Source organism: Peromyscus maniculatus, chromosome 8 (assembly GCF_049852395.1).
Source record: "Peromyscus maniculatus bairdii isolate BWxNUB_F1_BW_parent chromosome 8, HU_Pman_BW_mat_3.1, whole genome shotgun sequence".
Classification (NCBI taxonomy): Eukaryota; Metazoa; Chordata; class Mammalia; order Rodentia; family Cricetidae; genus Peromyscus; species Peromyscus maniculatus.
The window spans coordinates 102,418,636-102,443,316 of NC_134859.1; the positions used below are offsets into that span (position 1 = coordinate 102,418,636).

Below are 24,681 nucleotides of genomic sequence, written 5' to 3' on the forward strand. Positions count from 1 at the left end.
GCTCCCTCTCGGCCAAACTCTGGACAATTAAGTCACATTTTCAGCGTGCTACCCATTCTCAAAACACAAGATAAGCCACTTAGTTTCTCCTAGGCTGGTAATGACACATTGACCCAGGCACGTAGCTCTAAGTTGGTGAGGGTCCCAGACATGAAACATTGGCTGAACCTTGAGCTGTTAGGGTACTGTATGCACCAGCAGCAGAGAGGGAACTACTGCAAGGACTGAGTCTTGATGGAAACAGCCTGGCCTTGATTCAGCAAAGAACAACATCTGGGAATTAGTCTGTGTACATTCTGTAGGGGCAGCTTAGTCTGCTTTGGACTAATTCTAAGGTCTTTGCAAGATATGTAAAAGGTTGTATTTGCGACTGAGAATACTGTTACTTTCCTATGTCAGTAAGGAAGAATATTCTGGTAATATTTATGTTCATCAGAATTAAACTGCTTAAACAGAAATCCACAGCTAAGTAATGATGGTCTATTAAAATATGTATGTATATGTGTTTATTGGGCACATTCTTTTATGTGTTTGACACAGCACAAAGAGTCTTCTAAAAAAAATCTCAGAGTATTCTCAGGAACACAGTTTTATTTGTTGTCCTCTGCCACCAGAAGAGCTGTGTCCAGGGACATGAACAGAGCTTTGATGTCAACAGACCTCACTGATTCTCCTAATGGGACAATGCTGCTTCTCCCCAGAGCACCTCTGAGGCCTGTTCACCCAGAGGACCGCACTGAGCATGCTCAGGAGCAGGGGCACCTCCAGAAAGACCAGGAGCTGGAAGTAGATGCTGCTCAGCACTGGCCTGTGGGGACAAGGTCACAATAAGCTCCCTTCCCTGAAGGTGTTGATGATGCCCTGCACTGTGTGTTGGTCTCTTTACCCAGGTGTGTGTCAAGGTGCTCTTTTCAGGGACAAGGACAACGAACCCTGCCTGATTGAGCTGTGTGACTGAGCCCAAGAAGTAGCCTGGAACTGTGGGTCTGGCTCAGTCTCTCCATGGACCTCCACTCCTAAGGCCTCTATCCAGGCAGGGGCTGCCTCCTCCACCCAGACCCCAACTCTCTTCTAATTGAGTTCCCCTATTTCCTCCTGGTGGCTCTTATTTGTTATTTTGCTATTTACTTATGATTTTTGGGGGTGAGGGGCACAGGGTTTCTCTATTATGTAGCCCAGGCTGTCCTGTAACTCACTATGTTGACCAGGATGGCCTTGAACTCACAGAGATCCACATTTCTCTACCTTCCAAGTACTGAGGTTAAATGCTTGTGCCGCTACAGACCAGTGGCTGTATTTATTTTCAATAATTAATTATGAATTAAATAAAATTAATTAATTTGCTGGTGTTTTGTGTCTGTGTATGTATGTATGTGTGTGTGAATGTGTGTTTATGTAGGTGCACATATATGTGCATGAAAGTGGAGACCAGAGGAATGCCTTGGGTGTCATTACTCAAGAATCATCACCTTGTTATGTTGGTGTTGGGACTGGTCTCACTATGCAGCTCTGGCTAGAATGAAATTTGGTATAAAGTCCAGGCTGATTTTCAGCTCATAGACTGGCCTGTCTTTGCCTCCCAAGTGCTGGATTAAAGACATGAGTCACCACACCTGATCCATCTATCTTGTTAATTGACAAGATCTCACATTGGCCTAGAGCTTGTCAAGTAGGCTAGGCTGGCTGGCCAGTGAGTCTCAGGGATCCCCCTGTCACTACCTCCACAGCTCAGGTATTTCAAGTATATGCCACCCTGCCCGACATGCGGGTGCTGAGGCTCAAAATTATGCTCTTGTACCAGTAAAGCCATCTCTTCAGGCTCTGGGTGTGTTTATGTAGTAGGCAGGAAACTAACTCCATCTCAGCAGGTCTGTGTCTGGGTGTCATTGCTGTGCCCCAATCTATAGATGAGCAACTGTTGTTCACAAGACACTCCCCCAGGTCAGTGTGGGACTGGAAGATGCAGGAGATGCCCAAGGAGGGAGATCCAAACCCTTCTACCTCCACCCTCTCAGCATTACCCCCACCCACAATACAGAGCCCTCAGGGTCCTCACCGGGGTTGTAGGCTGGGACCAGGAGTTGTGTCCTCTGTGGTCACGCTGGGCTGAGTGTGCACTGGTGAGGATGTGGGGTACCCCGGGGTATTTGCTCTGTTCTCGGGGCTAGAGCCTGTGACAGGAGCAAAGGATGGAAACACAGACTGTCCCAGTGACCTCCACTCCATATCCTCCCCACTGAAACCTCTACAGCTCTGCTCTACACGGGTCCCATGGGACACAGAGGACCACTGTGTGACAGCCTACAAGCCCCATGGCCCCACCAAGTCCTGGTCAGGACTTCCCTCCCCAGGCCTTCCCATGGTGCGCTGGGGCTGGTTGGCACTTTCAAACTTGAGGCCAGTCTTCCTGCAGAGGGGAGTTAAGTGTCAGTGACAAGACACTTGGTGGCAGGTCCCTTCTGGCCTCAGTGACACCTTTTGCCTCCTTGTCTTCCATCCTTCTGGGGACAGACACAGAGTGGTGGGACTCTGTCTGCCTGGCCCAGTCATTCCCACACTGTCACACAGACAGGCCACTGGACAGTCTTCTCTGAGGAATGGCCAGGTGGAAAGTTCTAGAAAGACAGATGCTTGGAGGACTCTATGGAGAGTGGCCTCTGCTGAGGGGAACTAGAGACACCAGTGGGTTTTGGTTCCACACTCCTCACTATGAACCCACAGAGGATGTTGGAAGGAATCTTATATGAGGGGGAAACAAAACTGAGAACAAAAACAGGAAGCTGGGTGTGGGGTTGGAGCTCGTAATCCCAATGCTAGAGAGGCAGAGTCAGGAAGTTAAGTCATTCAAGATGAATCCCAACTACACACTACAGTTTGTAGCCAGCCTGGGCTACACAAGACCCTCTCTCAGAAAAGATAAATACTGGGAACAACAGAGCAGTTCATCGCCTTCAGTCCCCACCCCCACCCGGCCCTTAAAGAGATGCACTAATTCGGGTTCTGTAAACAAGGGAGGCTCCATTAGGGGAGAATGACTGCAGACATGGAGAACATTGGGACCAGAGGAGCTGAGAGACTGTCTTCCATCCAGCTTCACCCTTTGCTGGGAAGGGGCACTTTTGGGGGAATCTCTGAGTTTTTTTTCCTGCAGTAAATGGTTCCTGGGAAAGGTGGATAAAGGGGAACTTGGAGTGGTTGAATGGATTTCTCAGGGATCAAGAACCCCAATATACAATCTACCCTCCTTCTTGTGTCTCTGGTTCCTCTCAGAAGCCCCAGAAACACTTTGATGAAGCTGTTACCTCAGGACCTCCATGGAAGGGAAGTGTCCACTCAGTCCCAGTTCAGAGCAGGGTTGGAGAGAGGGGAGCAGATACTCTGGGTAATGTTCCCACATGAGATGGTGACAGGACCAAATGAATCCTGGGAGAGAGGACTTGTCTGCTATCAGGACAGGAATTCACAAAGAGCCAGTGGTTCAGGGCTTGTCTCTGGCCTGAGACTGTCACATGGGACACACAGGTCAGCTGATGTGATAGCTCAGTGGATAAAGATTCTGCTTGTCAAACCTGAAGACCTGAGTTTGAGCCCCAGGACCACACAGTGGAGGGAGAACTAAGTGCCAGTTCTCAGACTGAAACACACCATGGGCTAGTTCAACTAAGTAATTAACTAACTAACTCACTATCTACCTACCTACCTAACTAACTAACTAAATAAATAAATAAATGTAATAAAAAGAGAGATTCTAAGAACTAAGTTTCCACATTGTGCCTGTGTGTACTGGCACACACATGTATTGGTGTACATACACTATCACACTTACCACACATACTCTCACAATGGCACATGTGGACTCACACTCCCTGTGTCCTGAGTCACTGATTCACCAAGCTCACCATGCTATTGTATCTGGCTTCCTTCCTTCATGAGGGAATGACTGACCTGGACTCAGGATGCCCTGACATGAAGGGAGCTTACCTGGGACCACGGATACCACAACCTTGAAGGAGTCATCGATCATGAAGGAGGGATCAGTTTCCCAGAAGGAGCCATTGATAAATGGTACGTCCACCGCACACTTGTAGGTGCCTGCATCCTCCAGGGTGAGGTTCTCCAAGGTCACTGTGAAGGTGAGGGTGGCTGGATGGTCCCTGATGGAAACTCGGCCATTCCCAGCTTCTTTTGAGGCTCTGGTCCTGACAATCTCTTTACATGATGGTAGCAGCGACACTCTGCACCAGTATTTGTTGTTCGTCTTGTATTTCTCCTCGTACTGACACCGCACACTCAGGGATTCCCCCACTGTGCCTGTCACCTTGCTGGGGCCACGCAGAGGGACACAGCCTGAAAAACACAAGCCCCAATTCTGCACCCTCACAGCTGGATGGGGGTCAGGCCCCCCTTGGTCAGCTCTTAGAGAGCTGTCTGCTCTGGAGAAAGCATCGAGAAAGGAGACAGGCTTTGTTAGACCCAGGAGTCAGGACTGAGGTGAGCGCCTGTGTTGTCCTGAAGAAGGGGCGGGCAGGGGGCTTGTCCCTGGAGAAAGAAAGAAACAACACGTGTGTGTGTGTGTGTGTGTGTGTGTGTGTGTGTGTGTGTGTGTGTGTGTATGTGTGTGTGAGAGAGAGAGAGAGAGAGATTTTATCTATGTAAATATTGAGTGTATGTCTCTGTGAGAATCAGTGCTTGTGTGTATGTTTGGTATGCACACACACATGTATGCAATACATGTGTGTACACAATAGAGATTGTGTGTATTATGGCAATGTCTGTCTCAGCTAACCCTCTCAGCAGGTCCTGACTGTCTCAGGTGTGGTAGTCATGACTGTACTGTGCACTGATTCATGACAGCACCTGTGAGTTGACACTGGCCACTCCTGCCCACCCCCACTCCTTGTCTTCACTCTGGGCCCATCTTCCTCTGCTGGCAGCTCTCTCCCACCTCCCATCCCCCATCCTGCCCTCTCACTTTCTCCAGGAGTTCCCCTTTCAGAGCTGTAACCCCCCACACACCCCCATCCCCGTGCTCACCTGGGACCTGCAAGAGGAGCAGAGCTGAAGGCAGCCACACTCCCATCACTCCTGGGGTCATTTCTTCAGCTCTGATGTCTCCTGCCCACACCAAGCCCAAGAGGAGGAGGCGTGGTCTCCTTCTAGAATGTCCAGTGTTCACATGCCCAGTTCTGCTTTCTGTCCTCTGCTTCCTGCTCCCCTGGGAGGCTTCAGATGAACTGGTATAGGAAGTGCTCTGAAGATGGTCCAGGACTCAGGGGTGCAGGTTCCTATCACTCCCAGTGAGGGACACATCCATGATCAAGGATTGAGGATGTCACCTGTCCCCCAGCCTTCAGCTAAGGGCTTCACAATCTTCCCACCTATGGCCAGCCTTTGAGAGCATTTCCTTTTTTGTCCTAGCTGTCCATCCTCTGTGATAAGCCACTTCCTGTGTGGATTTGAGGGCTGTCAATCTTATCTTGCTCCATCTCCGTGAGGAGAGGAACCACCTCCTTCACTTTTGTGAATCCATACCATATGTGCCTGTGTCACTCCAGTGAAAGCCTCTTTGAGTTTGTTGCAAATGTGAGGTTCTCGAACAATTCTGATGGATGCTTGGCCAGTCTCCTCTTTGCATCTTGGATCTTGTTAATCCTCCAGGGTGGTTGTAGCGATCACATACCCCGGTTACAGGAGAGGAATAATCACTCTTGATTCAGACTTGGTATAACACTCATTTATTCACACAGTAAGATTACAAGCACTATTCATCCTGTCTTCCAAATCGAAGCAGGAGTTCCTCTCCAGGTGTACAGGTCCAGACTCGCCACGTCTGTTCCTCTGGATCTTGGTCATCCTTCCTCAGGTCAGCCACGTCTGCACTGGGGACAGGATCTCACGTCTCTGGCGGAGGAGAGTTGTCTCGAGTGAGGGCCTGACGAGCTCTGTTGGTCGGGTCTGAGGCTTCATCTTTTATATTCTTTCCTGGCTGGGTTTCTAGTCTTATTCCTACTTCCACACATAGCTTATAGCTTATCACTACTCCATTCGTGGTTTGCTTACATCATTCTATTGCTTGTCACTCCTGACCAGGGTTGTTCACCCTAGGCCTTACATGTGTTCCTTACATTCCATCCCCTGATGCCTGAAATGTCTTCAACATAAAAGGCATCACATGAAGTCGCAGCCTGGGAATTTACAATATATTATCCTAACTTGTTAATCCTAGCATTCTTATCCTTCTCATTCTGGGTGGTTTATTTTTATGCTTTTTCTATATATATGTTTATATAACTTCAACCAAGTGCTATAAGCTGCAAATTCTTTTAACATATATATAACAAAATCTCTACACAATATTCTAGTACATATGCTTTGTAAATACATTGGTTCTCCTGTTTCCCACTGTGGGTCATTCAGGAAATTTTATCAATGCTTATTATTGCTTCATCAGGATTATGTTTTAGCCATGCTCTATATGTTTCATATATTCTGTGATTACCATGGCCCACATATGCTGCAGCTAAAGCGGTGCTTATAGGTAGGGCTGCATCCATGTTATTTCTGTGAATTTTATACATTCCATTCACTCTATATATACTAGATTGCATGGTTCCATAATATCTCATGTACACTAAAGCGGTACTTATATGTAGGGCTGCATCCATGTTATTTCTGTGAATTTTATACATTCCATTCACTCTATATATACTAGATTGCATGGTTCCATAATATCTCATGTACCCATCTCCAATTAATCTCATATCATGTGTACCTCTATCTATTGGCAAGTGGAACATTAAGTGCATCAAGAGCATTGGGAGGTTGTCTACCTCACCCAGTTCTGATAGATAGAACATTGCATATTTATGGGCGCAGTATTTGCACCCCTGCATCGTTCCTGCCATAGATAATATACCTATTCTATAGAAAATATCAGACAATGGTTCCATATATTTTTGGTATGTGGTATATAGTAAATTACACATTCCATTTTTACTAAGTAAATCGAAGCGTCTGCCTGACGGATTCCAAAGTGGGTTTCCTGTTACTTGATTCCTGTAAGACATCTTAAGCATGGAGTTATTATCAAGCATTTGATTTTTTCAGACAAACATAAAGCAATACTTATCCCTAAAATTACTAAAAACCAAAGGTTGCTACCTTTATCCATGTGTAAATTGGTGTACATATTAGATCTAATCTGACTAATCTGCCTAAATAATCCCAAAAGCTGCATTTCTGCATCTGTTTTGCCCAGTCCTTGTGTATGTATGTATTTGTTCTTAACAGATTCACTAGATTATGCATTTGTGCTTGTGATGGATGTATGGCTGCATCTTGTTCCTTAATTTTGTTATGTATGGATTCTAGTTGTTTCTGATTGAAATCTGCAATGTGTTGTAACTCCATTGCTTGTTTTACAAATGTTTGGTGATGTTCTAATTCTGTTGGATCATTAAATAAGTGTGAGCCATCAAAATAATGTTTCTCTTCTAGTGTTAAGGTGGTCACTCATTGTTTGGTTATGTTTTTACCATCATAATTAGTGAAATTCATTTGTAGGATGCTACAGGTGTACCATATAGCATCCTGATTCTGTAATATTGAATGTTGTGATATCATCATTCATTGTGGTTTCATTAAGATTTATGCAGCTAACTAAAGTAGGTAAATATTTAGCACATATTAAGAAAGTGTAATCTCCTGTATCTTCTAGTGACTGTGTGATGGTAGTTACTGCCAAGTGACCTTGGGGACCCCAGTAACAGCAGGGAGGTTAGGCTGAACTCAAGGGTATTTATGGAAAAGGTCTGCGGGTCATTTGCTGTGGGAGGTTAGCAGCATGGCCATCAAGCTGGCTCCTGGAGAAGGCATGTCTACCAGACAGATGCTGGAGCCTTGGACCACAGGAGTAGGATGGACCGTGGCTAGTGGGGGTGACAGATTCTACATGAAGTTGAGGGGACACTGTCCAAGTTAACTCAGTCACAGCTATTGGGGGCCATAGAGGTTTCCTAGTGAGATCTGAGCTTGCTTTACCCAGCAGGACTGCATAAGGGGATGAATGGACCACAGGCCTGGGTACCAGGTGTTTGGAAGGGTCTATACTTGGTTGTATTGAGCAAAGAGATGGTCTTTTTCCCCTCCCCTTGGCATTGTTATAAAAAGGCCTTTTGAATAAAGTTCTGGGCTAGTAGATAAGCATCCAGGCCCTCCTAAGGCTATCCTGTGTTTCTGTCTTTCTCTCTTCTGTCTATATTTGTATCTAAATCTCTTATCCCTCACTCCTCAAGAGTACCCAGGCAGAGGTGGGGGCACAGAGTCATCAACATCAGGGATCTTTTATTTCTTTGGACATTCTGACATCTTTCCAAAGAGAAAGCTTTGATTTTAACTGTAGAGGGTATTTGATTTTTGTTTTTAATTAAATTAATTTTTTTTTTTTTTTTTGGTTTTTCGAGACAGGGTTTCTCTGTGTAGCTTTGCGCCTTTCCTGGAACTCACTTGGTAGCCCAGGCTGGCCTCGAACTCACAGAGATCCACCTGGCTCTGCCTCCCGAGTGCTGGGATTAAAGGTGTGCGCCACCACCGCCCGGCAAATTAATTTATGTTTTGATACAGTCTTTCTGTATCTCAAGCTGGTTTCCAACCCTTGGTCCCTCTGTCACAGCCTCCAAAGTGCTGGGGTTATTGTAAGGATTCTGTATAGGAGCAGCTCGTCCAATGCCTTATTACGTCATCAGCAGGTGACTGCATCCCAGCCTAAAAGCCGGACGTGCACCCCACGCTCTCTCTTTGCACTCTCTCCATGCTCGCTCCATCTTCCAGTCTTTCTCTGTGTGTCTCTCTCTGCTCTCGGTCTCTCTCTTTCTCTGCATCTCTCTCTATCTCGGTCCTACCCCCTCTTCTCTCTAATAAAGCCCATTCTAACTCTGGTAACCATGGCTCGTGACTCTTCTGCTCGTGACTCTTCCACCATCGACCAAACCAGCGCCATATACCCTTTCAGTTATAGGTATATGCTGCTACATATGGCTATCATTTTTATCTTTGATTCTCTCAGACAAGTTATTACTATATAACTCAGAAAGACTGAAACACTCTATGTAGGTCAGGCTGGCCTTGTACTCATGGCCATTCTCCTGTTCAACCTCCTGAGTGTGGGATTAGATACATGTGTTACCATGTTTGGCTAGTTAGTTTACTTCACAGGTTAATTTCTGGGACTGGGAAGACAGGTAAAGAGCTCAAAAGTATGTGAGGCCCTGGCCAATCAGCCATGAGAGACCCTAAGTCTCAAAAAAAAAAAAATCCCAAAGTGGACAGTACCCTAGGAACAACACCCAGGCTCTCCACACTCAGGTGCACTCATGCACACTCACACACACACCCACACCACAAGTGCATTCACATATGATGTGCATTTGCCCCCACCCCATATGAACACACACTAGCACACAACATTTCTGCTTTCTAGACCCTCCTTCACCACTACTACAGCATTTACTCAAGGACATCGCCTTGAAGGATTTATAAATGTTACTGAGTCAAAAGTACTGGTCAGAGGAGGGATCTTTGGTATAGACATCAGCCACAAGGAAGTTAGTTAGCCTTTAGAAAGAAGTAAATGGGCAAATCTGTGAGAAAGAACTGGTTTTGACAGGAAAGATGGAGCCACAGAGATTTGGCAAAACAAAGAAGGAGAATGGCAGAAGGAAAAATTGTTTTGCTTTCTCCCCTTCCTCCTCCTCCTCTTCTCCTCCTCCTCCCCACCCCTCCTCGGTGTCATCTTCCTGGTCTCCTAGAGACAGGGTCTAGCTATGTATCCCTGGCTGACCTGAAATCAGCTGTAGTCTGTCTGGTCTCAAACTTGGCCCAAGGTCAGGATCACCCTGCTAGGTTTTTCTGCATTCTTCAATTTTAGGAAAGAGGGTGTTGACCTGGTCAGAATGTCTAAGAGGAAGTAGAAAACAAAGAAGGAGGTCATGAAGGTCAAGGCTAGGCTAACAAACGACCTCCAGCTGCTGGGCTGCTGCTGGCTGCTGCTCAGTTTGGAATCTGATGAGGCATGAAGCCAAACACTCAGGTTGGACCATTGCCACACTTAGACACTGCTGCCTGGAAGGAGATCCCAGAAATCAGGATCTTGAAACAGGATGAAGCAGGTGGTGACTGACACTCTGGGAAGGAGATTTGAGGAAGGTGGCTTGTGGCAAATGTTCCCCTCTTCCCAGAGTGAGCAGAAAACAGAGCTGGAAGCAGAGCAGTCGTGTCCACTAACCCGTGATCTCTTAAAATCAGGGCTCACACTTGCTGTGTTCTTAGTGCCTTGCCCATGGTAGCTATAGGAAATAAAACTATACATTTGACAGCCACCTTCAGAGACTAGAGAAATTAGTGACTTACTTTTGTGTCCCGCAAAAGTCTGGTGAGGTACAGAATCCACACAGCCAGGGTTCCAGGCTTCTGCTGTCATCCTGTTCTGTGAACTCTCAAGAGTTGACTTCATCTGCACATTGAAGATGGTCATTAGTGCAAGAGTCACATTAGTGCAAGGGTAGAAAGGTGATGGTGAGAGCTTTCCCCAGGGGTGGGGCAGATTCACACTCCCCCACACCTTTCTGAACAACAGAGCCACGGAAGCACATAGAGTTGCTATGGAGAAAAGAGGAAATGGAGAAGACAAAGGATGGGCTTCTCTTGCCTCTTGCCAAACTCCACCCTACAGTGAGAAGCAAGAAATCTCACTGAGAAGAGGAACAACCTACATACAGATACTGAAAGAGGAAGTGTGTATGTAGACACATCATGTGCTCATCACTGCAATCCACAGCCATGGACACATGCAATGCACCTAGCAGGCCATCTCTGGACCTGTGGCACCCTCCCTGTGTCTCTTCAGGGTCTTCCATTGTGATCTAGGCCTTCCAAGGAGCAGGATGCAGGCAGGTCCCTCTCAGGCAATAGAGGCAGGTGCGGCAAGCAAATGCCTACTGTGGGCTGCATGACAGACTGAATAAACAGCAAAGGAAAGAAGGAGGTGGAGCACCAACATCATGTCTCTGCTTTCCACTCGTGGATGCAGCGTCACCAGCCACCTGACACCCACCACTGTGCATTTTCCATCATGGTGGCTAATTCCTCCAAACCATGAGCTCAAATAACCCTGCCCTCCTCAAGCTGCTTTTGGCCCATTATTTGGTCACAGTAAGGAGAAAAACAGCTAACACAAGGCCTTTGGGAAGGAAGGGAAGAAGAGAAAGAAGAGAAAGATAACAGACAGAGAGATTGATGACAGTGTCTAGTAAATTTTTGTCAACTTGATACAAACTAGAGACTCCTGGAAGAAAGAACCTCTATTGAGCAATAGTCTCCATCAGACTGGACCAGTGAGCTCGTCGATAGGGATATTTTCTTGATTGCTAATTGATATGGAAGGGTTCAGCATCTTGTGCCCAGATTGTAACCCCCAGAGAGACCACCGAGGGCGAACATACCAGAATGCAAAAGCAAGGTTTATTTCCATTACAAGTCACTGCGACAGGGAACTCTATCTCAAGCACTCACTGGTCACAGCCCAGTGAGGCAGGGAGGAGTTACTCTTTCTTGGGGAAGTTAGTTTTTATAAGCAAAACCCACAAAATCTCTTAGAGGAGAGGGGGTTAGTACAGGTCTATCCTTGATTGGTCCAGTTTTTCCTGGGCCTGGACTTTGTCTTATTTCAGCTTCTCTGTTTGCCCTGTTAGGAGTTTTACAACCCATCTCTGGGGTCTGGTCATGTTATCTCTGGAGAGGGGCATCTCATGGTTAATCAGTCACCACCAGACATCCTGACTTTGTTCTTTTGAAAACACCTGACTTCACCCTCTCCAGGAAGGGGGAACTGACTCAGTTCTGTTTATTTTTAAGATATCTCTCCCCTCAGCTCTTTTGAGTTTCTGGGGGAACTGTGTCTGGGTCTTTGGTGGGGGTCTTTCACAGCACACCATGTGTGATGCCACCCCTGGGCAGATGGTCCTGAGTTCTATAAGAAAGCAGGCTGGGCAAGCCATGTAGAGCAAGCCAGTAAGCAGCTTTCCCCGAGGCCTCTGCTTCAGTTCCTGCCTCCAGGTTCCTGCTGAGTGCCTGCATGCTTCCTTCAAAATGTACTTGACATGGAAGACAAATAAAGCCTTTCCTCCCAGCAAGTCGGTCTTGGTCAGTGTTTTATCACAGCCACAAAGCTCAGACTAGAACAGATAGGTAGATGGATGAATAGATCAGAGAGACAGAGAGATCTGTTTACCTCACCACTTGACTGACACCCAGGGTGGCTTTTTCCTATTTGTAAGTGACATAAACTCTCTCCCTCATGATCGAGCTTCTGCCTCCATCTTGATCCCCTTTTCTCAATCATTCTCTTTTATATTTATTTATTTTCTCAGGACTGGGTATCTCTGTGTAGCCCTGGCTATCCTGTAACTCGCTCTGCAGACCAGACTGGCCTCAAATTCACTGATAGCCACCTGCCCCTGACTCCCATGTGTGGAGATTAAAGGCATGAACCACCACCACTGGACGCTCAAGATCCTCTTTATTGGTCACTATATTCAGCCTCATAAAAGATAGATCCTATGGAAAAAAATCTGTAAACAGGTTACAGTGTGTTTAAAAATGTACAAAGGCTTGGGAGAGAAAAGAAAAGGGATATAGACAGTCACACACACACACACACACACACACACACACACACACACACACAGGTATATATCCAAAAAAGAAACCATTAATCTCAAAATATCTTACATTGGTATGGATTTTTGTTTATTGACACAAATTTAAAGTTAATTTTGTTATACTGCATTTATGTTTCTACTCTTTTGTGGGGAATTGTGTTTATACAGCTCATTTAAAAATGCAATGTGTAATTATGAAATACAGAGTAATAGTTAGCTACCTATTACAATCAGTCTTATAGGTCATGTTAGGTATGTTTACAAGGTCATCCATAGATATACGTAGATAGACAGATGGTCCTTGAACACATCAAAGACCTACAGAATATGGCATTTAATGTGTTTAATAGCCTAAAACTTTTCATAACACTGAGACATTTCTGTTCCTGGCAGCACTAATCTACTTCACAAAAGATGATGGGCATAGAAGAAACTCCATAAGCAGTTAGCATTCTTCGTGTCAAAAGCTAACCACTGGGCAAAGGAAATCCCCTCCTCAATTGCTAACAGTATACAGTCCAAACTGGATTAGCAGGACACACACAAAAAAGCAACTGCCAAACTTTGCCAAGAGAAAATTCTCTGCTTCTGAAAAATGTCTATTAGGTATGCTAGGCCTGTAGGCCCAAGTTAGATGCTCCAGCATTACAGAAGTTGACTGTCCAGATAGTCAAATGTCCCTGTTGCTAGGTAACATTTCATTCTTCTGTGTTCTTGGATGGAGTTTGTCTTAGTTTGTGTTTCTGTTGCTGTGAGGAGACACCATGACCACGGCAACTCTTCTAAAGACAACATTCAATTGAGGTGTCTTGCTTAGTTCCAGAGCTTCAATCAATGGTCGTCATGGCAGGGATCATGGTGGTGGGCGGGGAGATGTGGTGCTGGAGCTGAGAGTCCTTCATCTTGACTCAGAGGCCAGAGGAAGTCGACTGACTGCCACACTGAGTGAAGCTCGAGAAAAGGACCTGCAAGCCGCCCCACAGTGACACACACTCCAACAGAAGGTGGTGTTGGTTTTATTATTATGCGGCGCTGTTCACCATGAGAGAAAAGCTACGAGGCACAACAAACCCCACTTTGAGAGTTTATTAGAAGGGAGGGACAGGAAAGAGTGTGCTCAGGCCTGTTTGGGAGACATGTGCGGAGAGAAAGGAAGAAGAAGAATGGGGAAGAAGAAAAGGAACGAGTCTGTAACCCGCTTTTTATGGACTCCCCTGCACATGCACTTAGGGCTCCCATAGCTAGGCCACACATGGGCATAGATTTCATGGTCACACTGCATGCAAATTAGGTGGCCACACAGCACACGGATAATGTAGGATGTAAGGCCCCTTGCTTGGCTACTGAACAATATATGTGCGGTCATGTAGCAACAGGTGTGGCCCAGATTAAAGGTGTGCCATTCAGCCTTCCCCAACAAGACCATGCCTCCTCCAACAAGGCCACACATCCTAATAGTACAACTCCCTATGAGCTTATAGGGGCAAAATACAATCAAACTACCACATTGCACTTTCTGGCCCCCATAAACCTTTAACAGTATCATAATGTGAAATGCATTTAGTCCAATTTCAAACGTTCCATAGTCTATCAAAGTCTCAACAATGTTTAAAAGTCCAAAGTATCTTCTGAGATTCATGTAATTACTTAACTAAAATTCCCTGTAAAGCCAAAGCAAAAAGCAGGTCACAGACTTCCAATGTATAACGGCGTAGAATATACATTACCATTCCAAAACGTAGGGAAGGGAGCATAGTGAGGAAACACTGCACAAAGCCATGTGGCAGAATGTAGATGAACATAAAAGGGTTAATTTAAGTTATAAGAGTTAGCTAGTAACAAGCCTTAGCTATTGGCTGAGCATTTATGATTCATGTTAATCCTCTTTGTAGTTATTGGGGAGTGGGATAATGGGACAGAAAAGTTCTCCTAAATGTGTGTGCACACCATTACACACATACACACAAATACATACTCATACACACAATGATTTTTTAAAGGATACTACTCAAGGAGAATCAGATAGGACATGGATGATTTTTGCTGAGATCTAGAGATACTGCTGTTTGTAGATCAAGGAGGCTGTGAGATGGGAAGCAGGACTCTGTAGCTTCCACCAATTTTTCTCCTTTTCAGCTCCCCCCAGGGGCCCCCCCACCCGTTCTGGGTTAGTTGTTCTGTGACCTTGGAGACCTGGAACCATAGGGCTTACTTGTGAGTCAGAGAAAGTCTGTTCTAGATTCCAGGGAGAACAAACATGCCAGAATAAATGACCGACTCCTGTCTCACAAGATCTCTCCCCAAGTGTCCAGAATGATGGTGGGGCTGACTCTTCTGGGTCCCTAACCAGATTCTATGAGTGCAGACAGTGCTGAAGGAATTTTGACGTAGTGTGGGGTCTGTGCTACATTGGTTATTTTTGGAGCTTTGATGGTGTCCTTATAGAATGGGCAATAACTGGTTAAAAACACAAGGTTATTGGACAGAATCTGCTTGTACAGCCTGTGGGACAGAGGACACAGCTAGACTTGGGATCACAGACCTCAGCTACTATTATCTATGTAGCAACAGCAAGTTACTTCGAGTTGCCCTTGATGTGGGAGGAAGAAGGAGATGAATTAGTGGGTGGTGTGGTTTCTTCATGATCTGTTTTTGCCAGATCAGGGGTGTTTGAGGCAGATGGGAGTATGTTTGCCTGATATTTCTGCTCAGGGACATCCATCGCAGAAGAAGTGAGAAAAAAAAAATCTATCTTCATATCGTGAGCAAATGACAGAGAGTTCTGGCAATCTCCATGGAAGATTTTGTTTCTTTCTCTCTATTATTAATTAATGTATGTATGTATGTATGTATGTATTTGTGACAGGGTTTGTTTGTGGAGCCCTGGATGTCATGGAACTCATTCTGTAGATCAGGCTGGCCTTGAACTCACAGAGATCATTCTGACTCTGCTTCTTGAGTGCTGGAATTAAAGAAGTGGTCAGCCACAGCCTGGCTTCTTTCTTCCTCCCATCCTTCCTCCCTCCCTTCCTTCATTCGTTTGTTTGTTCGTTCGTTCCTTCCTTCCATTTTTTTTCTTTTTTTGAGACAGTGTCTCTGTATAGCCTTGTCTTTCCTGAAACAGTCTGTAGACCAGGCTGGACTCAAGCTCAGAGATTCACCTGCCTCTGCTCCCCTTCTTCTGAAATTAAAGGTGTGCACCACCACCACCACCCAGCCCACTTCTTTCTAATGCAGCCCTCTCCTACTTACGTGACATCTCTCTCTCTCTCTCTCTCTCTCTCTCTCTCTCTCTCTCTCTCTCTCTCTCTCTCTCTCTGTGTGTGTGTGTGTGTGTGTGTGTGTGTGTGTGTACATACCACTGAGTTTAATTAGGAAGCCGTATTTCTCAGATATATGGTTAAACATCTGTATGGTGGCCCACAGACTTTGTCCTCCAGGGAACTGGGGCCCTAAAAAGAAACATGACTTATCTTGTATTTTCTCCTCCACTGGAGGCCATCAGAGGAAGAAAGGCCTAGGAAGCACTGTAGAATGTTCTGAGAAAGGGAGAACCTGAGTGGGTTCCAGATTCTCAGCTGTCCCTGCTATAAGAGGTGGCTGACCCCACAGTACCCCAGAGTCATGGTAAGGCTGACCACATTCATTTCCTCATAGAAATATTCTTTTCTAGTCTGGTGAGACGGATCAGTTGGTAAAGAGCTTGCCTTCCTTGTAAGTGCAAGCACATGAGTGTATCACCACAGCCCATGGGTTTTATTATTTTGTTTTGACGTGTGTGTGTGTGTGTGTGTGTGTGTGTGTGTGTGTGTGTGTGTGTTGTAAACCTCGAGCAGTTTTGTGTGCTTGTAATGCCCAGATAGGAGGTAGATTCAGGTAGATACTTAGAATTCCCCACCAGCTGGCCTGGTCTACTTAGCAAAGGTCCAGGGCAATGAGAAATCCTGTCTCAGACAACAGTACAATGACACCTGAATTTGTCCTCTACATACACATATGCACCCACAATGTGTAAACACACAGACACACACACATACACACACACACACACACACACACACACACACACACCAGGGAGAGAAATAGTATTTTGTGTCTTTTGGAAGGTGTTTCTCCCTTACTGGGCATCAGAACGCTGGGCCTTCACCAGGCCAACTTCACCTCCTCCAGAGCACCTCTGAGGCCTGTTCACCCAGAGGACCGCACTGAGCATGCCCAGGAGCAGGGGCACCTCCAGAAAGACCAGGAGCTTGAAGTAGATGCTGCTCAGCAGGGGCCTGCAGGAAATGAAGGAGACAGAAAGTAAGCTGTCACCAGGCATAGAGGTCTCAGGCTTCCTCGTGTCCATGTCCTACCTTCAGTGACCAGATAAGGACAAACCTGGATGCAAGCAGGATGGCCTCCCTGCAGGTCCTTGGCTGGTCAAGCTGCCTGCAGGCTAAGCTCCAGCCTGGGGAAGCTTCGCCTGATTCCCACCTCTCTTCTTGAACCACTCCCTTCTCTATTTGGCTGACTGTGTGAGTCCACAAAGATTTCAACTTTGGGTTTGTCTCAAGGTTAGAGGGTCAGAGTTGATGTTGACTCCAAGGCTGCATAATAGGGTGCAAAGGCATGGTCACCGGTGTCTTACACTTCAAGGCCTAATCACAAGATGCTTTGCCATGGGCCATGGGTTACCAGGTGTTTGGAAGGGTCTACACTTGGTTGTACCCTGTGCTTTGATCTTGAATGGGGGAGGTCTTTTGCCTCTCCCCTTGCTAGTGTATAAAAAGCCCATTAGAAACAAATTCAAGGCTGCTGGGTATTGACCCAGAGCCCTCCTAAACCTATCCTGTGTTTCATTCTTCTTCGTCTACTTCTATATTTCCTGTCTAGCATTTCTCAAATTCCTCACTCCCTCCTTCAAGGTTCACTGCAATAGGTCAGGTTGGAACCCCAACCCTGGTCTGCTGACAGCTGGTCTCCCAGAAGTCCTTCTCATCTGGTCTGCATTCCAGTCAGGCTGCAGGCTTCCCTGTTCCCTGACCTTTGGACCTTGGCTTCTGCTACATTCTTCACCCAGATTGCCCTGCCCAACCTCCTCACTGCCTATGTGGAAGCTGATATACATTTTAGGAGGCTTGGACACACTACATCGAGAAATGGTTGGTGGCTGCTCCTGCTCTGTCACATGAATTCATACTCATGTTGTAGTTTTTTTTGTGTGTGTTCCTTTATTATACCGCATGGACCATGAGGCTCTGAACAGTATTTATCCCCTATTCCCACCTCTCTGTCATTCTCATCCCTTCCCAGGACTCCATTTCCTTTCTTGACCATCCTTGATTTCTCTTTTGGCCCAACACAAGGCCATCCTGATCTCATCAAAGGATCTACAACTGCAGATACTCTGTGAGTCACAGGTTGGCATGAACATGTTCCTGGAAGAGAGAAGAGCTGCCACTTGTCAGACCATGCATCAGATATCCTGACATGTTTCCCAGGACTGAGCTCTGTCCATGCTCTACAATCTCTTGAACTCTATACATTTCCTCTTACCCTCTGTGTCTCCATAACTAACACCCATTCCACTTACAAAACAATTTAACAAGAACGCTTCCAAAGCACTAGGAGAAAGAGAAAATTTAAAAAGTAATCCTCAAGCTCGCTTACAAGGTGGCAGTGTTTTGAGACATATTTGTCTACCTTAAGATTTAGTGGAAAGAAAGAACACAATAGAGGTCGGAGGGGAGCGGGACTAGATAAGACTTGAGGGACAATTCTCAGGGAGGGTTAGTGAGGTGACCTCTGCCTTTGCTATAGGGGGATGTGGGGGCTTGTGTTTTAGCTGTGTCCTTGACCTGGAGAATTAACCTCAGCAGGCTGGGAAGGAAATTATGCCAAAGCAGCTATAAGGTGCTGGGAATTCCTCTGGACACCTTCCAGAGTGACGAGCATAATACTGGCACAGCACCGCCCTCAGTTTCCCATGTCCTCCTCTGCACGGTGTGGACCCCACACTGGTTCCTGGCAGAGTTGCATTGGAACAAGGTTTGTTTATGAAGTTGGAGCAGGAGATGATGGGAGAAGAATCTCTTCTAACTCAGAGGAGATCCAACCATGGCCCTCTGGGGGACACATAGGGGAGACCCCAAAGACCAGGCTCAGTCTCTTTTGACACTCAGATAAAGATACTGCCTTCCTGTAGCTGAGTCTTAGAAGGGAAGTCTTGGTATACTAAAAGGTAAAAGGTTGGGGAGCCCACATCAAACTTTGACATGAGAATACAGCAGCCCCAGTGTCCCTCCAAGATACTTACTGAGTTTAGAAATAAAATTACAAGATGGCCAGGCCAATTTGATATTCAGATAAGTGACTTTTTCAAATTTATAAGTATAGCCATGTAATGCTTGAAATATACATAAGCTAGAATGAAAGGTTTTCATGTATCTTGGGACTCCTGGGCATCTTGTGTTTTATTCAGAGGAGAGGCCACAGGGACAGCCCAGTGATGGAAGAGCTGCTGGGGTCCAGCTCTGCTTACCAGGTGTGGGTGTTGGTTTGAGTCCCTCCATAGTTGCCAGTGTTCTCCATGGTTGACGCTGTGGTTGTCAGGACTGGGGCCATGATTGACACTATTTTAGTTGAAGTTTCTGGGGCTAAAGACACAAACAGCACATGGTTCACTCCTGTGGACAGTCCAGCTCTGGGTATGGCCTAATCTTTCCCCACTAGGAACTAAGGGATTTGCTCTCCAGTCACCATCCAAACCTTCACATTAATTCTTTTCTAAAGGAAGATGATGTGGGGAGCAAAGCAGCCCCCCTTGAAAACCCGCTTCCTTCCTGGCTCACTCATTACTGCCTGGTGTGCAATGTGCAGAAAAACTTCAGTTTTGCAGTTTCTCTCTATTTTTAAAAAATATTTATTTATGTGTCTATGAGTATTTGCTTGCACATATCTATGGGCACCATGTGTATGTGGGGCTTGTGGAGGCCAGGAGAGATCAGATCCCCTGGAACTGGAGTTGAAGATGGTTGTATGCTGCTGTGTAGACTGGGATCCAAACCCAGTCCTCTGGAGAAGCAGTCAGTGCTCTTAATCACTGCGCCCTCTCTCCAGCCCCAATTTTCTCTATTGTCTTTATTGTAGTTGTTTAAACAGACATAAATCTGATCCTTATTCCTCTATCTTATGCAGAAACAGAGCTTCTATGGCTTCATCTATTTTATGTAAAAGGGTGGTGTTGGGGGTGTCAGGATGGGAGTTTAGTTCAGTGGTAAGTGTATGGCTATCACACCTGAGGTTCTGAGTTCAGCCCCCAGATCTGCACAAGTGAGAATATCTAAGACTCACATGTGGGGGTGGGAAGACAAGGCCTCCCCAGCTCACCTTTATCTCAGTAGAAAACAGGACCAGCAAAGTCGGCTGTGGTTATCTTTCCCAGTAAGACTGTTACAGTAATGAGTTCAGGGTCCCTGATTCCTCACCCAAGCCAGAAGCTTCTAGAATTTTTTCCTACCTGGGTCAATGTTCACATTAACTTTAAACGTGATATCAGGTCCAGTTTTCTCAATCCCACACCAGTAAATGCCAGCATCGCTTATCCTCAGGTCCTCCATGGTCACTGTGACGATGAAGTCTGTCTGGTCATCCCTGATGGACACACGGTCCTTCTTCACCAACTGCTCTGATGCATCGGTTTGAATGAGGATCTTACATGTTCTCCAAACTGCTCCTCGGCACCAGAATTTCTTGTAATTCTTCCAGGATGAGTCATAATGGAACTGCACAGTCAAGGATCCTTGTGCCTGACCACTCACCATGTTTGGCCCTGTGATTGGATCCTGAGCAGTGGAGCAGCCTGGAAAATACAAAACCACAGACAATTGATCTCCTACTCCAAGAATGGGACACAATATCCTGTGCTGAAAAGAGTTCACAACTTATCATCAATTAAGAGCAACCCCTTTCTCAAGACAGATCATCGCCATTCTATTGGTCAAAGACTCAAGAAAAAATGCTGAAGGGCCCAGTTACAGGTCTCAGAAGGTAAATGGTGACAATGAGGAATCATTTTTTCTGTCATCCACACCTCTTCACTCCGCAGTGGACAATAAAATTACATTTCTAAAGATCCTTTTGCAACCACCTTTATGTTACCCTGAAGGAGAGGATGTGTCAGAAGGGATTGTGCACAGGACGCAATCCTGAGTTCATTTCAGTACCCGTGACTCTCAAAAGGTCCATCAGAAGACATCACATTCTGTGGCCATGCAGAGGCCACTTCGGGAAGTCCAGCAGTCTCAAGGGGTTGTTTGTGTGTGTGTGTGTGTGTGTGGTACTTACAAAGGAAGCACAAAATAAACAAAATAAATACCTGCTTTAAAAACAGTAAAGGAAGCCCTTCAGGGGATTAGATTCAACAATAACAAATGGCACAGGTAAGAAACAAAGTCACTAAATGTAATTATTTCAAACTAAAATGACTCAAACCACAGAGTGGAGACCCAGATTGCAGCCTGGGAGAGCATCTTTTCAGACTATGCATCTGACAAGGAGTTAATTTCTAGACTATGTGAGCAAGAATTCAACTCAAGACTCCACCAGCAGTCATAATCCAGTAGAAAATGATCTACTGAAGCGCTGTGGTGAAGGTTTAGTCACGAGACACCTGCTGTGTTGGCCTAAGCACGAAGACCCGAGTGTGTGTTCCCAGCAACCATGTAAATGTCAGGAGTGCTGGTGTGTCCCTGGAGCCCAGCACAGAGGTGTGCAGTAGACACAGGGGATCCTGGAATTCCTTGGCCATCCAAGCCAGCCTCAGTGTCAGTGTAGAACCCTGTCTCAAAAAATAAAGGAAGGAGTAGGGCAAGGTGGTCCATGCTTTAATGCCAGCACTCAGGAGGCAAAGGTAGGCAGATCTCTGTGAGTTCAAGGCCAGCCTGGTTTACAAAAAAGTTGCAGGCCAGCTGGATCTACATAGTGAGACCATGTACCAAAAATAAAATAAAGCGATAAAGTTGGGCATGCACACTTGCTCAGACCAACACACACATGAGCAGATGAACAGTAAACAGTTCTCAAAGGACATAGAAATGGTCAATAAATAGATGGAAAAATGCTCCATTTCACTAATTGTCAGGAGGATTGATGCAAATCAGAATCACAGAGAGCCGTCATCATCCCCCAGTCAGAATGGATATTACCAAAAAGACAAAATATAACAACTGTAGATGTGCGTGTGGGACAGTGGAAGTCTCACACACTGTGGGTTGGAATGTAAATTAGACATTGTGGGAAACAGTAGGGACGTTCCTCAGAAAAGCACAGAACTGCCACATAATTCAGCAGCTACACTCAGAGATAAAGCTTGTGTTAGTGAGCTTTTTGTCAACTTGACACCACCTGGGGGTATGCAAAGAAAGAACATCACCTGAGAAGATGCCTCCATCAGGCAGGCCTGTAGGCAAGTCTGGGGGACATTTTCTTGATATGGGGAGGTCTAGTCCACTGTGGGTGGTGTCATTCCTGGGTAATGAAAGAGAGCAGGCTGAACAAGCCTTGGGGAGCAAGCCAGTAAGCAGCACTCCTCCAGGATCTCTGTCTCAGTTCCTGCCTCCAGATTCCTGCCCATATTGAGCTCCAGCTCTGGATTCTCTCCATGATAGACTGTGATCCAGACATGTATGTAAACAAGCCTTCTCCTCCCCAAGCTGTTCTTGGCCATGGTCTGTATCACAGTGATAGAAAGCAAGCCCAGAGTCCAGAGAATTAGTGAGTTACTGCAGTGATCCTTCCCCTGTGTTTCCTGCAGCTGATTCACAAAAGCCATGGCACAGGATCAGCCTCGATGTGGATGGATAGATAATAAAGTGTGGTACATAAATGCAGTGGAATAGCATTGTAGCTCTATTGAATTTCATCATTTGCAGCCCAGGGATGGGATTGGAGGAAGTGAAATAAACCAGACACAGAAAGACACTACCACAGATTTCTATCTATATGTGGAAGCTAAAAACTTATCCTCTGGGTCTAGCGGATGGGGAGATGAACAGGTCAGTGAAGTGTTGGCTGCAGCAGCAGGAGAACCTGAGTTTGGATCTTCAGAACACATAGAAAAATTCAGATGAGGTGGGGTGTGTCTGTAGCCCTAAGAGCTGGGGAGTCAGGGACAGGAGGATCCCTGGGGATCCATCACTGGCCACTTAGGCTGAGTCAGTGAGCTCCAGGTTCAGTGGGAGAGCCTGTCTCAACAATCAAGGTGGGGAGGGATAAAGGTACCCAGTGGTAATCTCTGGCTTCCACATATGTGTGTGCACACACATATGTACTTGAGCACACATATAAACACACTAAACATTTACATATGCATACACCTCGCAGACAGATTTTTTTTTTTCAAAAAGCATGGAAGTTAACTTCAAAGAAATAGTGAACAGAATAGCCGTTATCAGCCTGGGCAGGGTGCCAGGGAAGAGGTGGACAGAGAGAGTGCTGAGGATGTAGGGGTCGTTTGATGAGTTGACGACGTCTAGTGTTGTACAACACAGCTGAGAAATATGTTTGACGATTCAGTATTTCAAATTACTTCATAGAGAAGATTTCCGATGCCTCTAGTACACAGAAATGACAGACTCCTGTGGTGGAATGTCAGCTACGGGGATCTGACCGTCACATCCTATATACACACATGCAGATATGACATTGTATCTATCAGTTTCTTTTCTCTTTTTGAGACAAATCTCCCTATATGGATCAGATGGGCCTTGAACTCACAGAGGTCCACCTACCTCTGCCTTCTGAGTGCTGACATTAAAGGTGTGCACTACCACACCCAGCCCCTATAAGTATGTTTAAATACTGTGTCAATGAAAAATCAGAATGCAACTCGAAATTGAGATGCATGCTAGAAATCCCAACAATCAGAATGGACACCAGAGTATCACAAATTCAGGATCATCCTAGGCTGCATGAGAGCCTATCTCAAAGTGCCAAATATAAAGTATAAACATATTTTTAAAATAATTCATTTATCCATTCACTCAACTGCTTTTGTGGAGCAACAGGATTGAGAAACACACTCTGGACGATTTTTGAAAATTTGTTTTTTATTTTGGCTTTTCTGAAGCACCCATAGGATCCATCAGATGCCAAAGACTTGCCTTTTATTTAGGGAGTAAGCAGCTGGTGAATGAATTAGCCTTTCCTGTTTTCCCTAACCCAGGGCAGACTCTGTGTCCTGTGCCACCACTGACTCTGTGATGTCTTAAAGCCCCAGCTACTTACCTGGGAGGAAGAGGAGCAGAGCAGGGAACAGCCACATGGTCCTGTCTCCTCTCCTGGCCATGGTGGTGACTGATTCCAACACCCAGCAAGGACTTGCAGTTCAGCCTGAATTTCCTTTAGGTCTCTCTCATTCACTGCCTTGACAACTTCTCACTTTTGCATATTTCCTGAAAGAGGAAGTCAGTCTTTGAGAAGACCAAGCCATTGCATGTGTGGTACAGGTGATAGATGCAATGCTAGATCTGAACTTGAAAGATGGGTGGGACTGCCAAGGAGGGACACAGATAGACAGAACAGTAGAGACAGATGCAATACAGCCAATCCTTCTGCTCACCCGGGACATGAGTGAGCTTCAGCGGATCATGGGAAATGAGAGCATGCAATGAGCTTTTCTGTAGACTGCCGGCTCCTAAATAATGACACAGAAACCTTTTATGAATTATGAAAGCTTGGCCTTAGCCTAGGCTTGTTCCCAACTAGCTCTTTTTTCTTTAATTTTTATGTCTTTTTATTTTATGTATGAGTGCTCTGCATATATACCTGTATGCCAGAAGAGGACATCAAATCCTATAATAGATGGTTGTGAGCCACTGTGTGGTTGCTGGGAATTGAACTCAGAACCTTTGGAAGAACAGCCAATACTCATAACCTCTGTGCCTTCTCTCCACCCCCCTCAACTAGCTCTTAATACTTAAAT

At 45.8% G+C, this 24,681-nt stretch overlaps 1 protein-coding gene across 1 annotated transcript; it reads right to left on the reverse strand.

The window, feature by feature from the left end:
* Positions 1 to 573: 573 nt before the first annotated feature.
* Positions 574 to 24,359, reverse strand: LOC102909849 (polymeric immunoglobulin receptor-like). The gene is made up of 9 exons (XM_076544015.1): positions 23,985 to 24,359; positions 20,218 to 20,559; positions 19,240 to 19,354; positions 16,838 to 16,993; positions 5,812 to 5,879; positions 5,035 to 5,268; positions 3,982 to 4,347; positions 2,057 to 2,171; positions 574 to 808 (listed from the first exon to the last, which is right to left on the reverse strand). The coding sequence occupies exons 1-9, from the start codon at positions 24,043 to 24,045 to the stop codon at positions 652 to 654; spliced, it is 1,614 nt and encodes a 537-aa protein (XP_076400130.1). The 5' UTR covers positions 24,046 to 24,359; the 3' UTR covers positions 574 to 651.
* Positions 24,360 to 24,681: the final 322 nt, after the last annotated feature.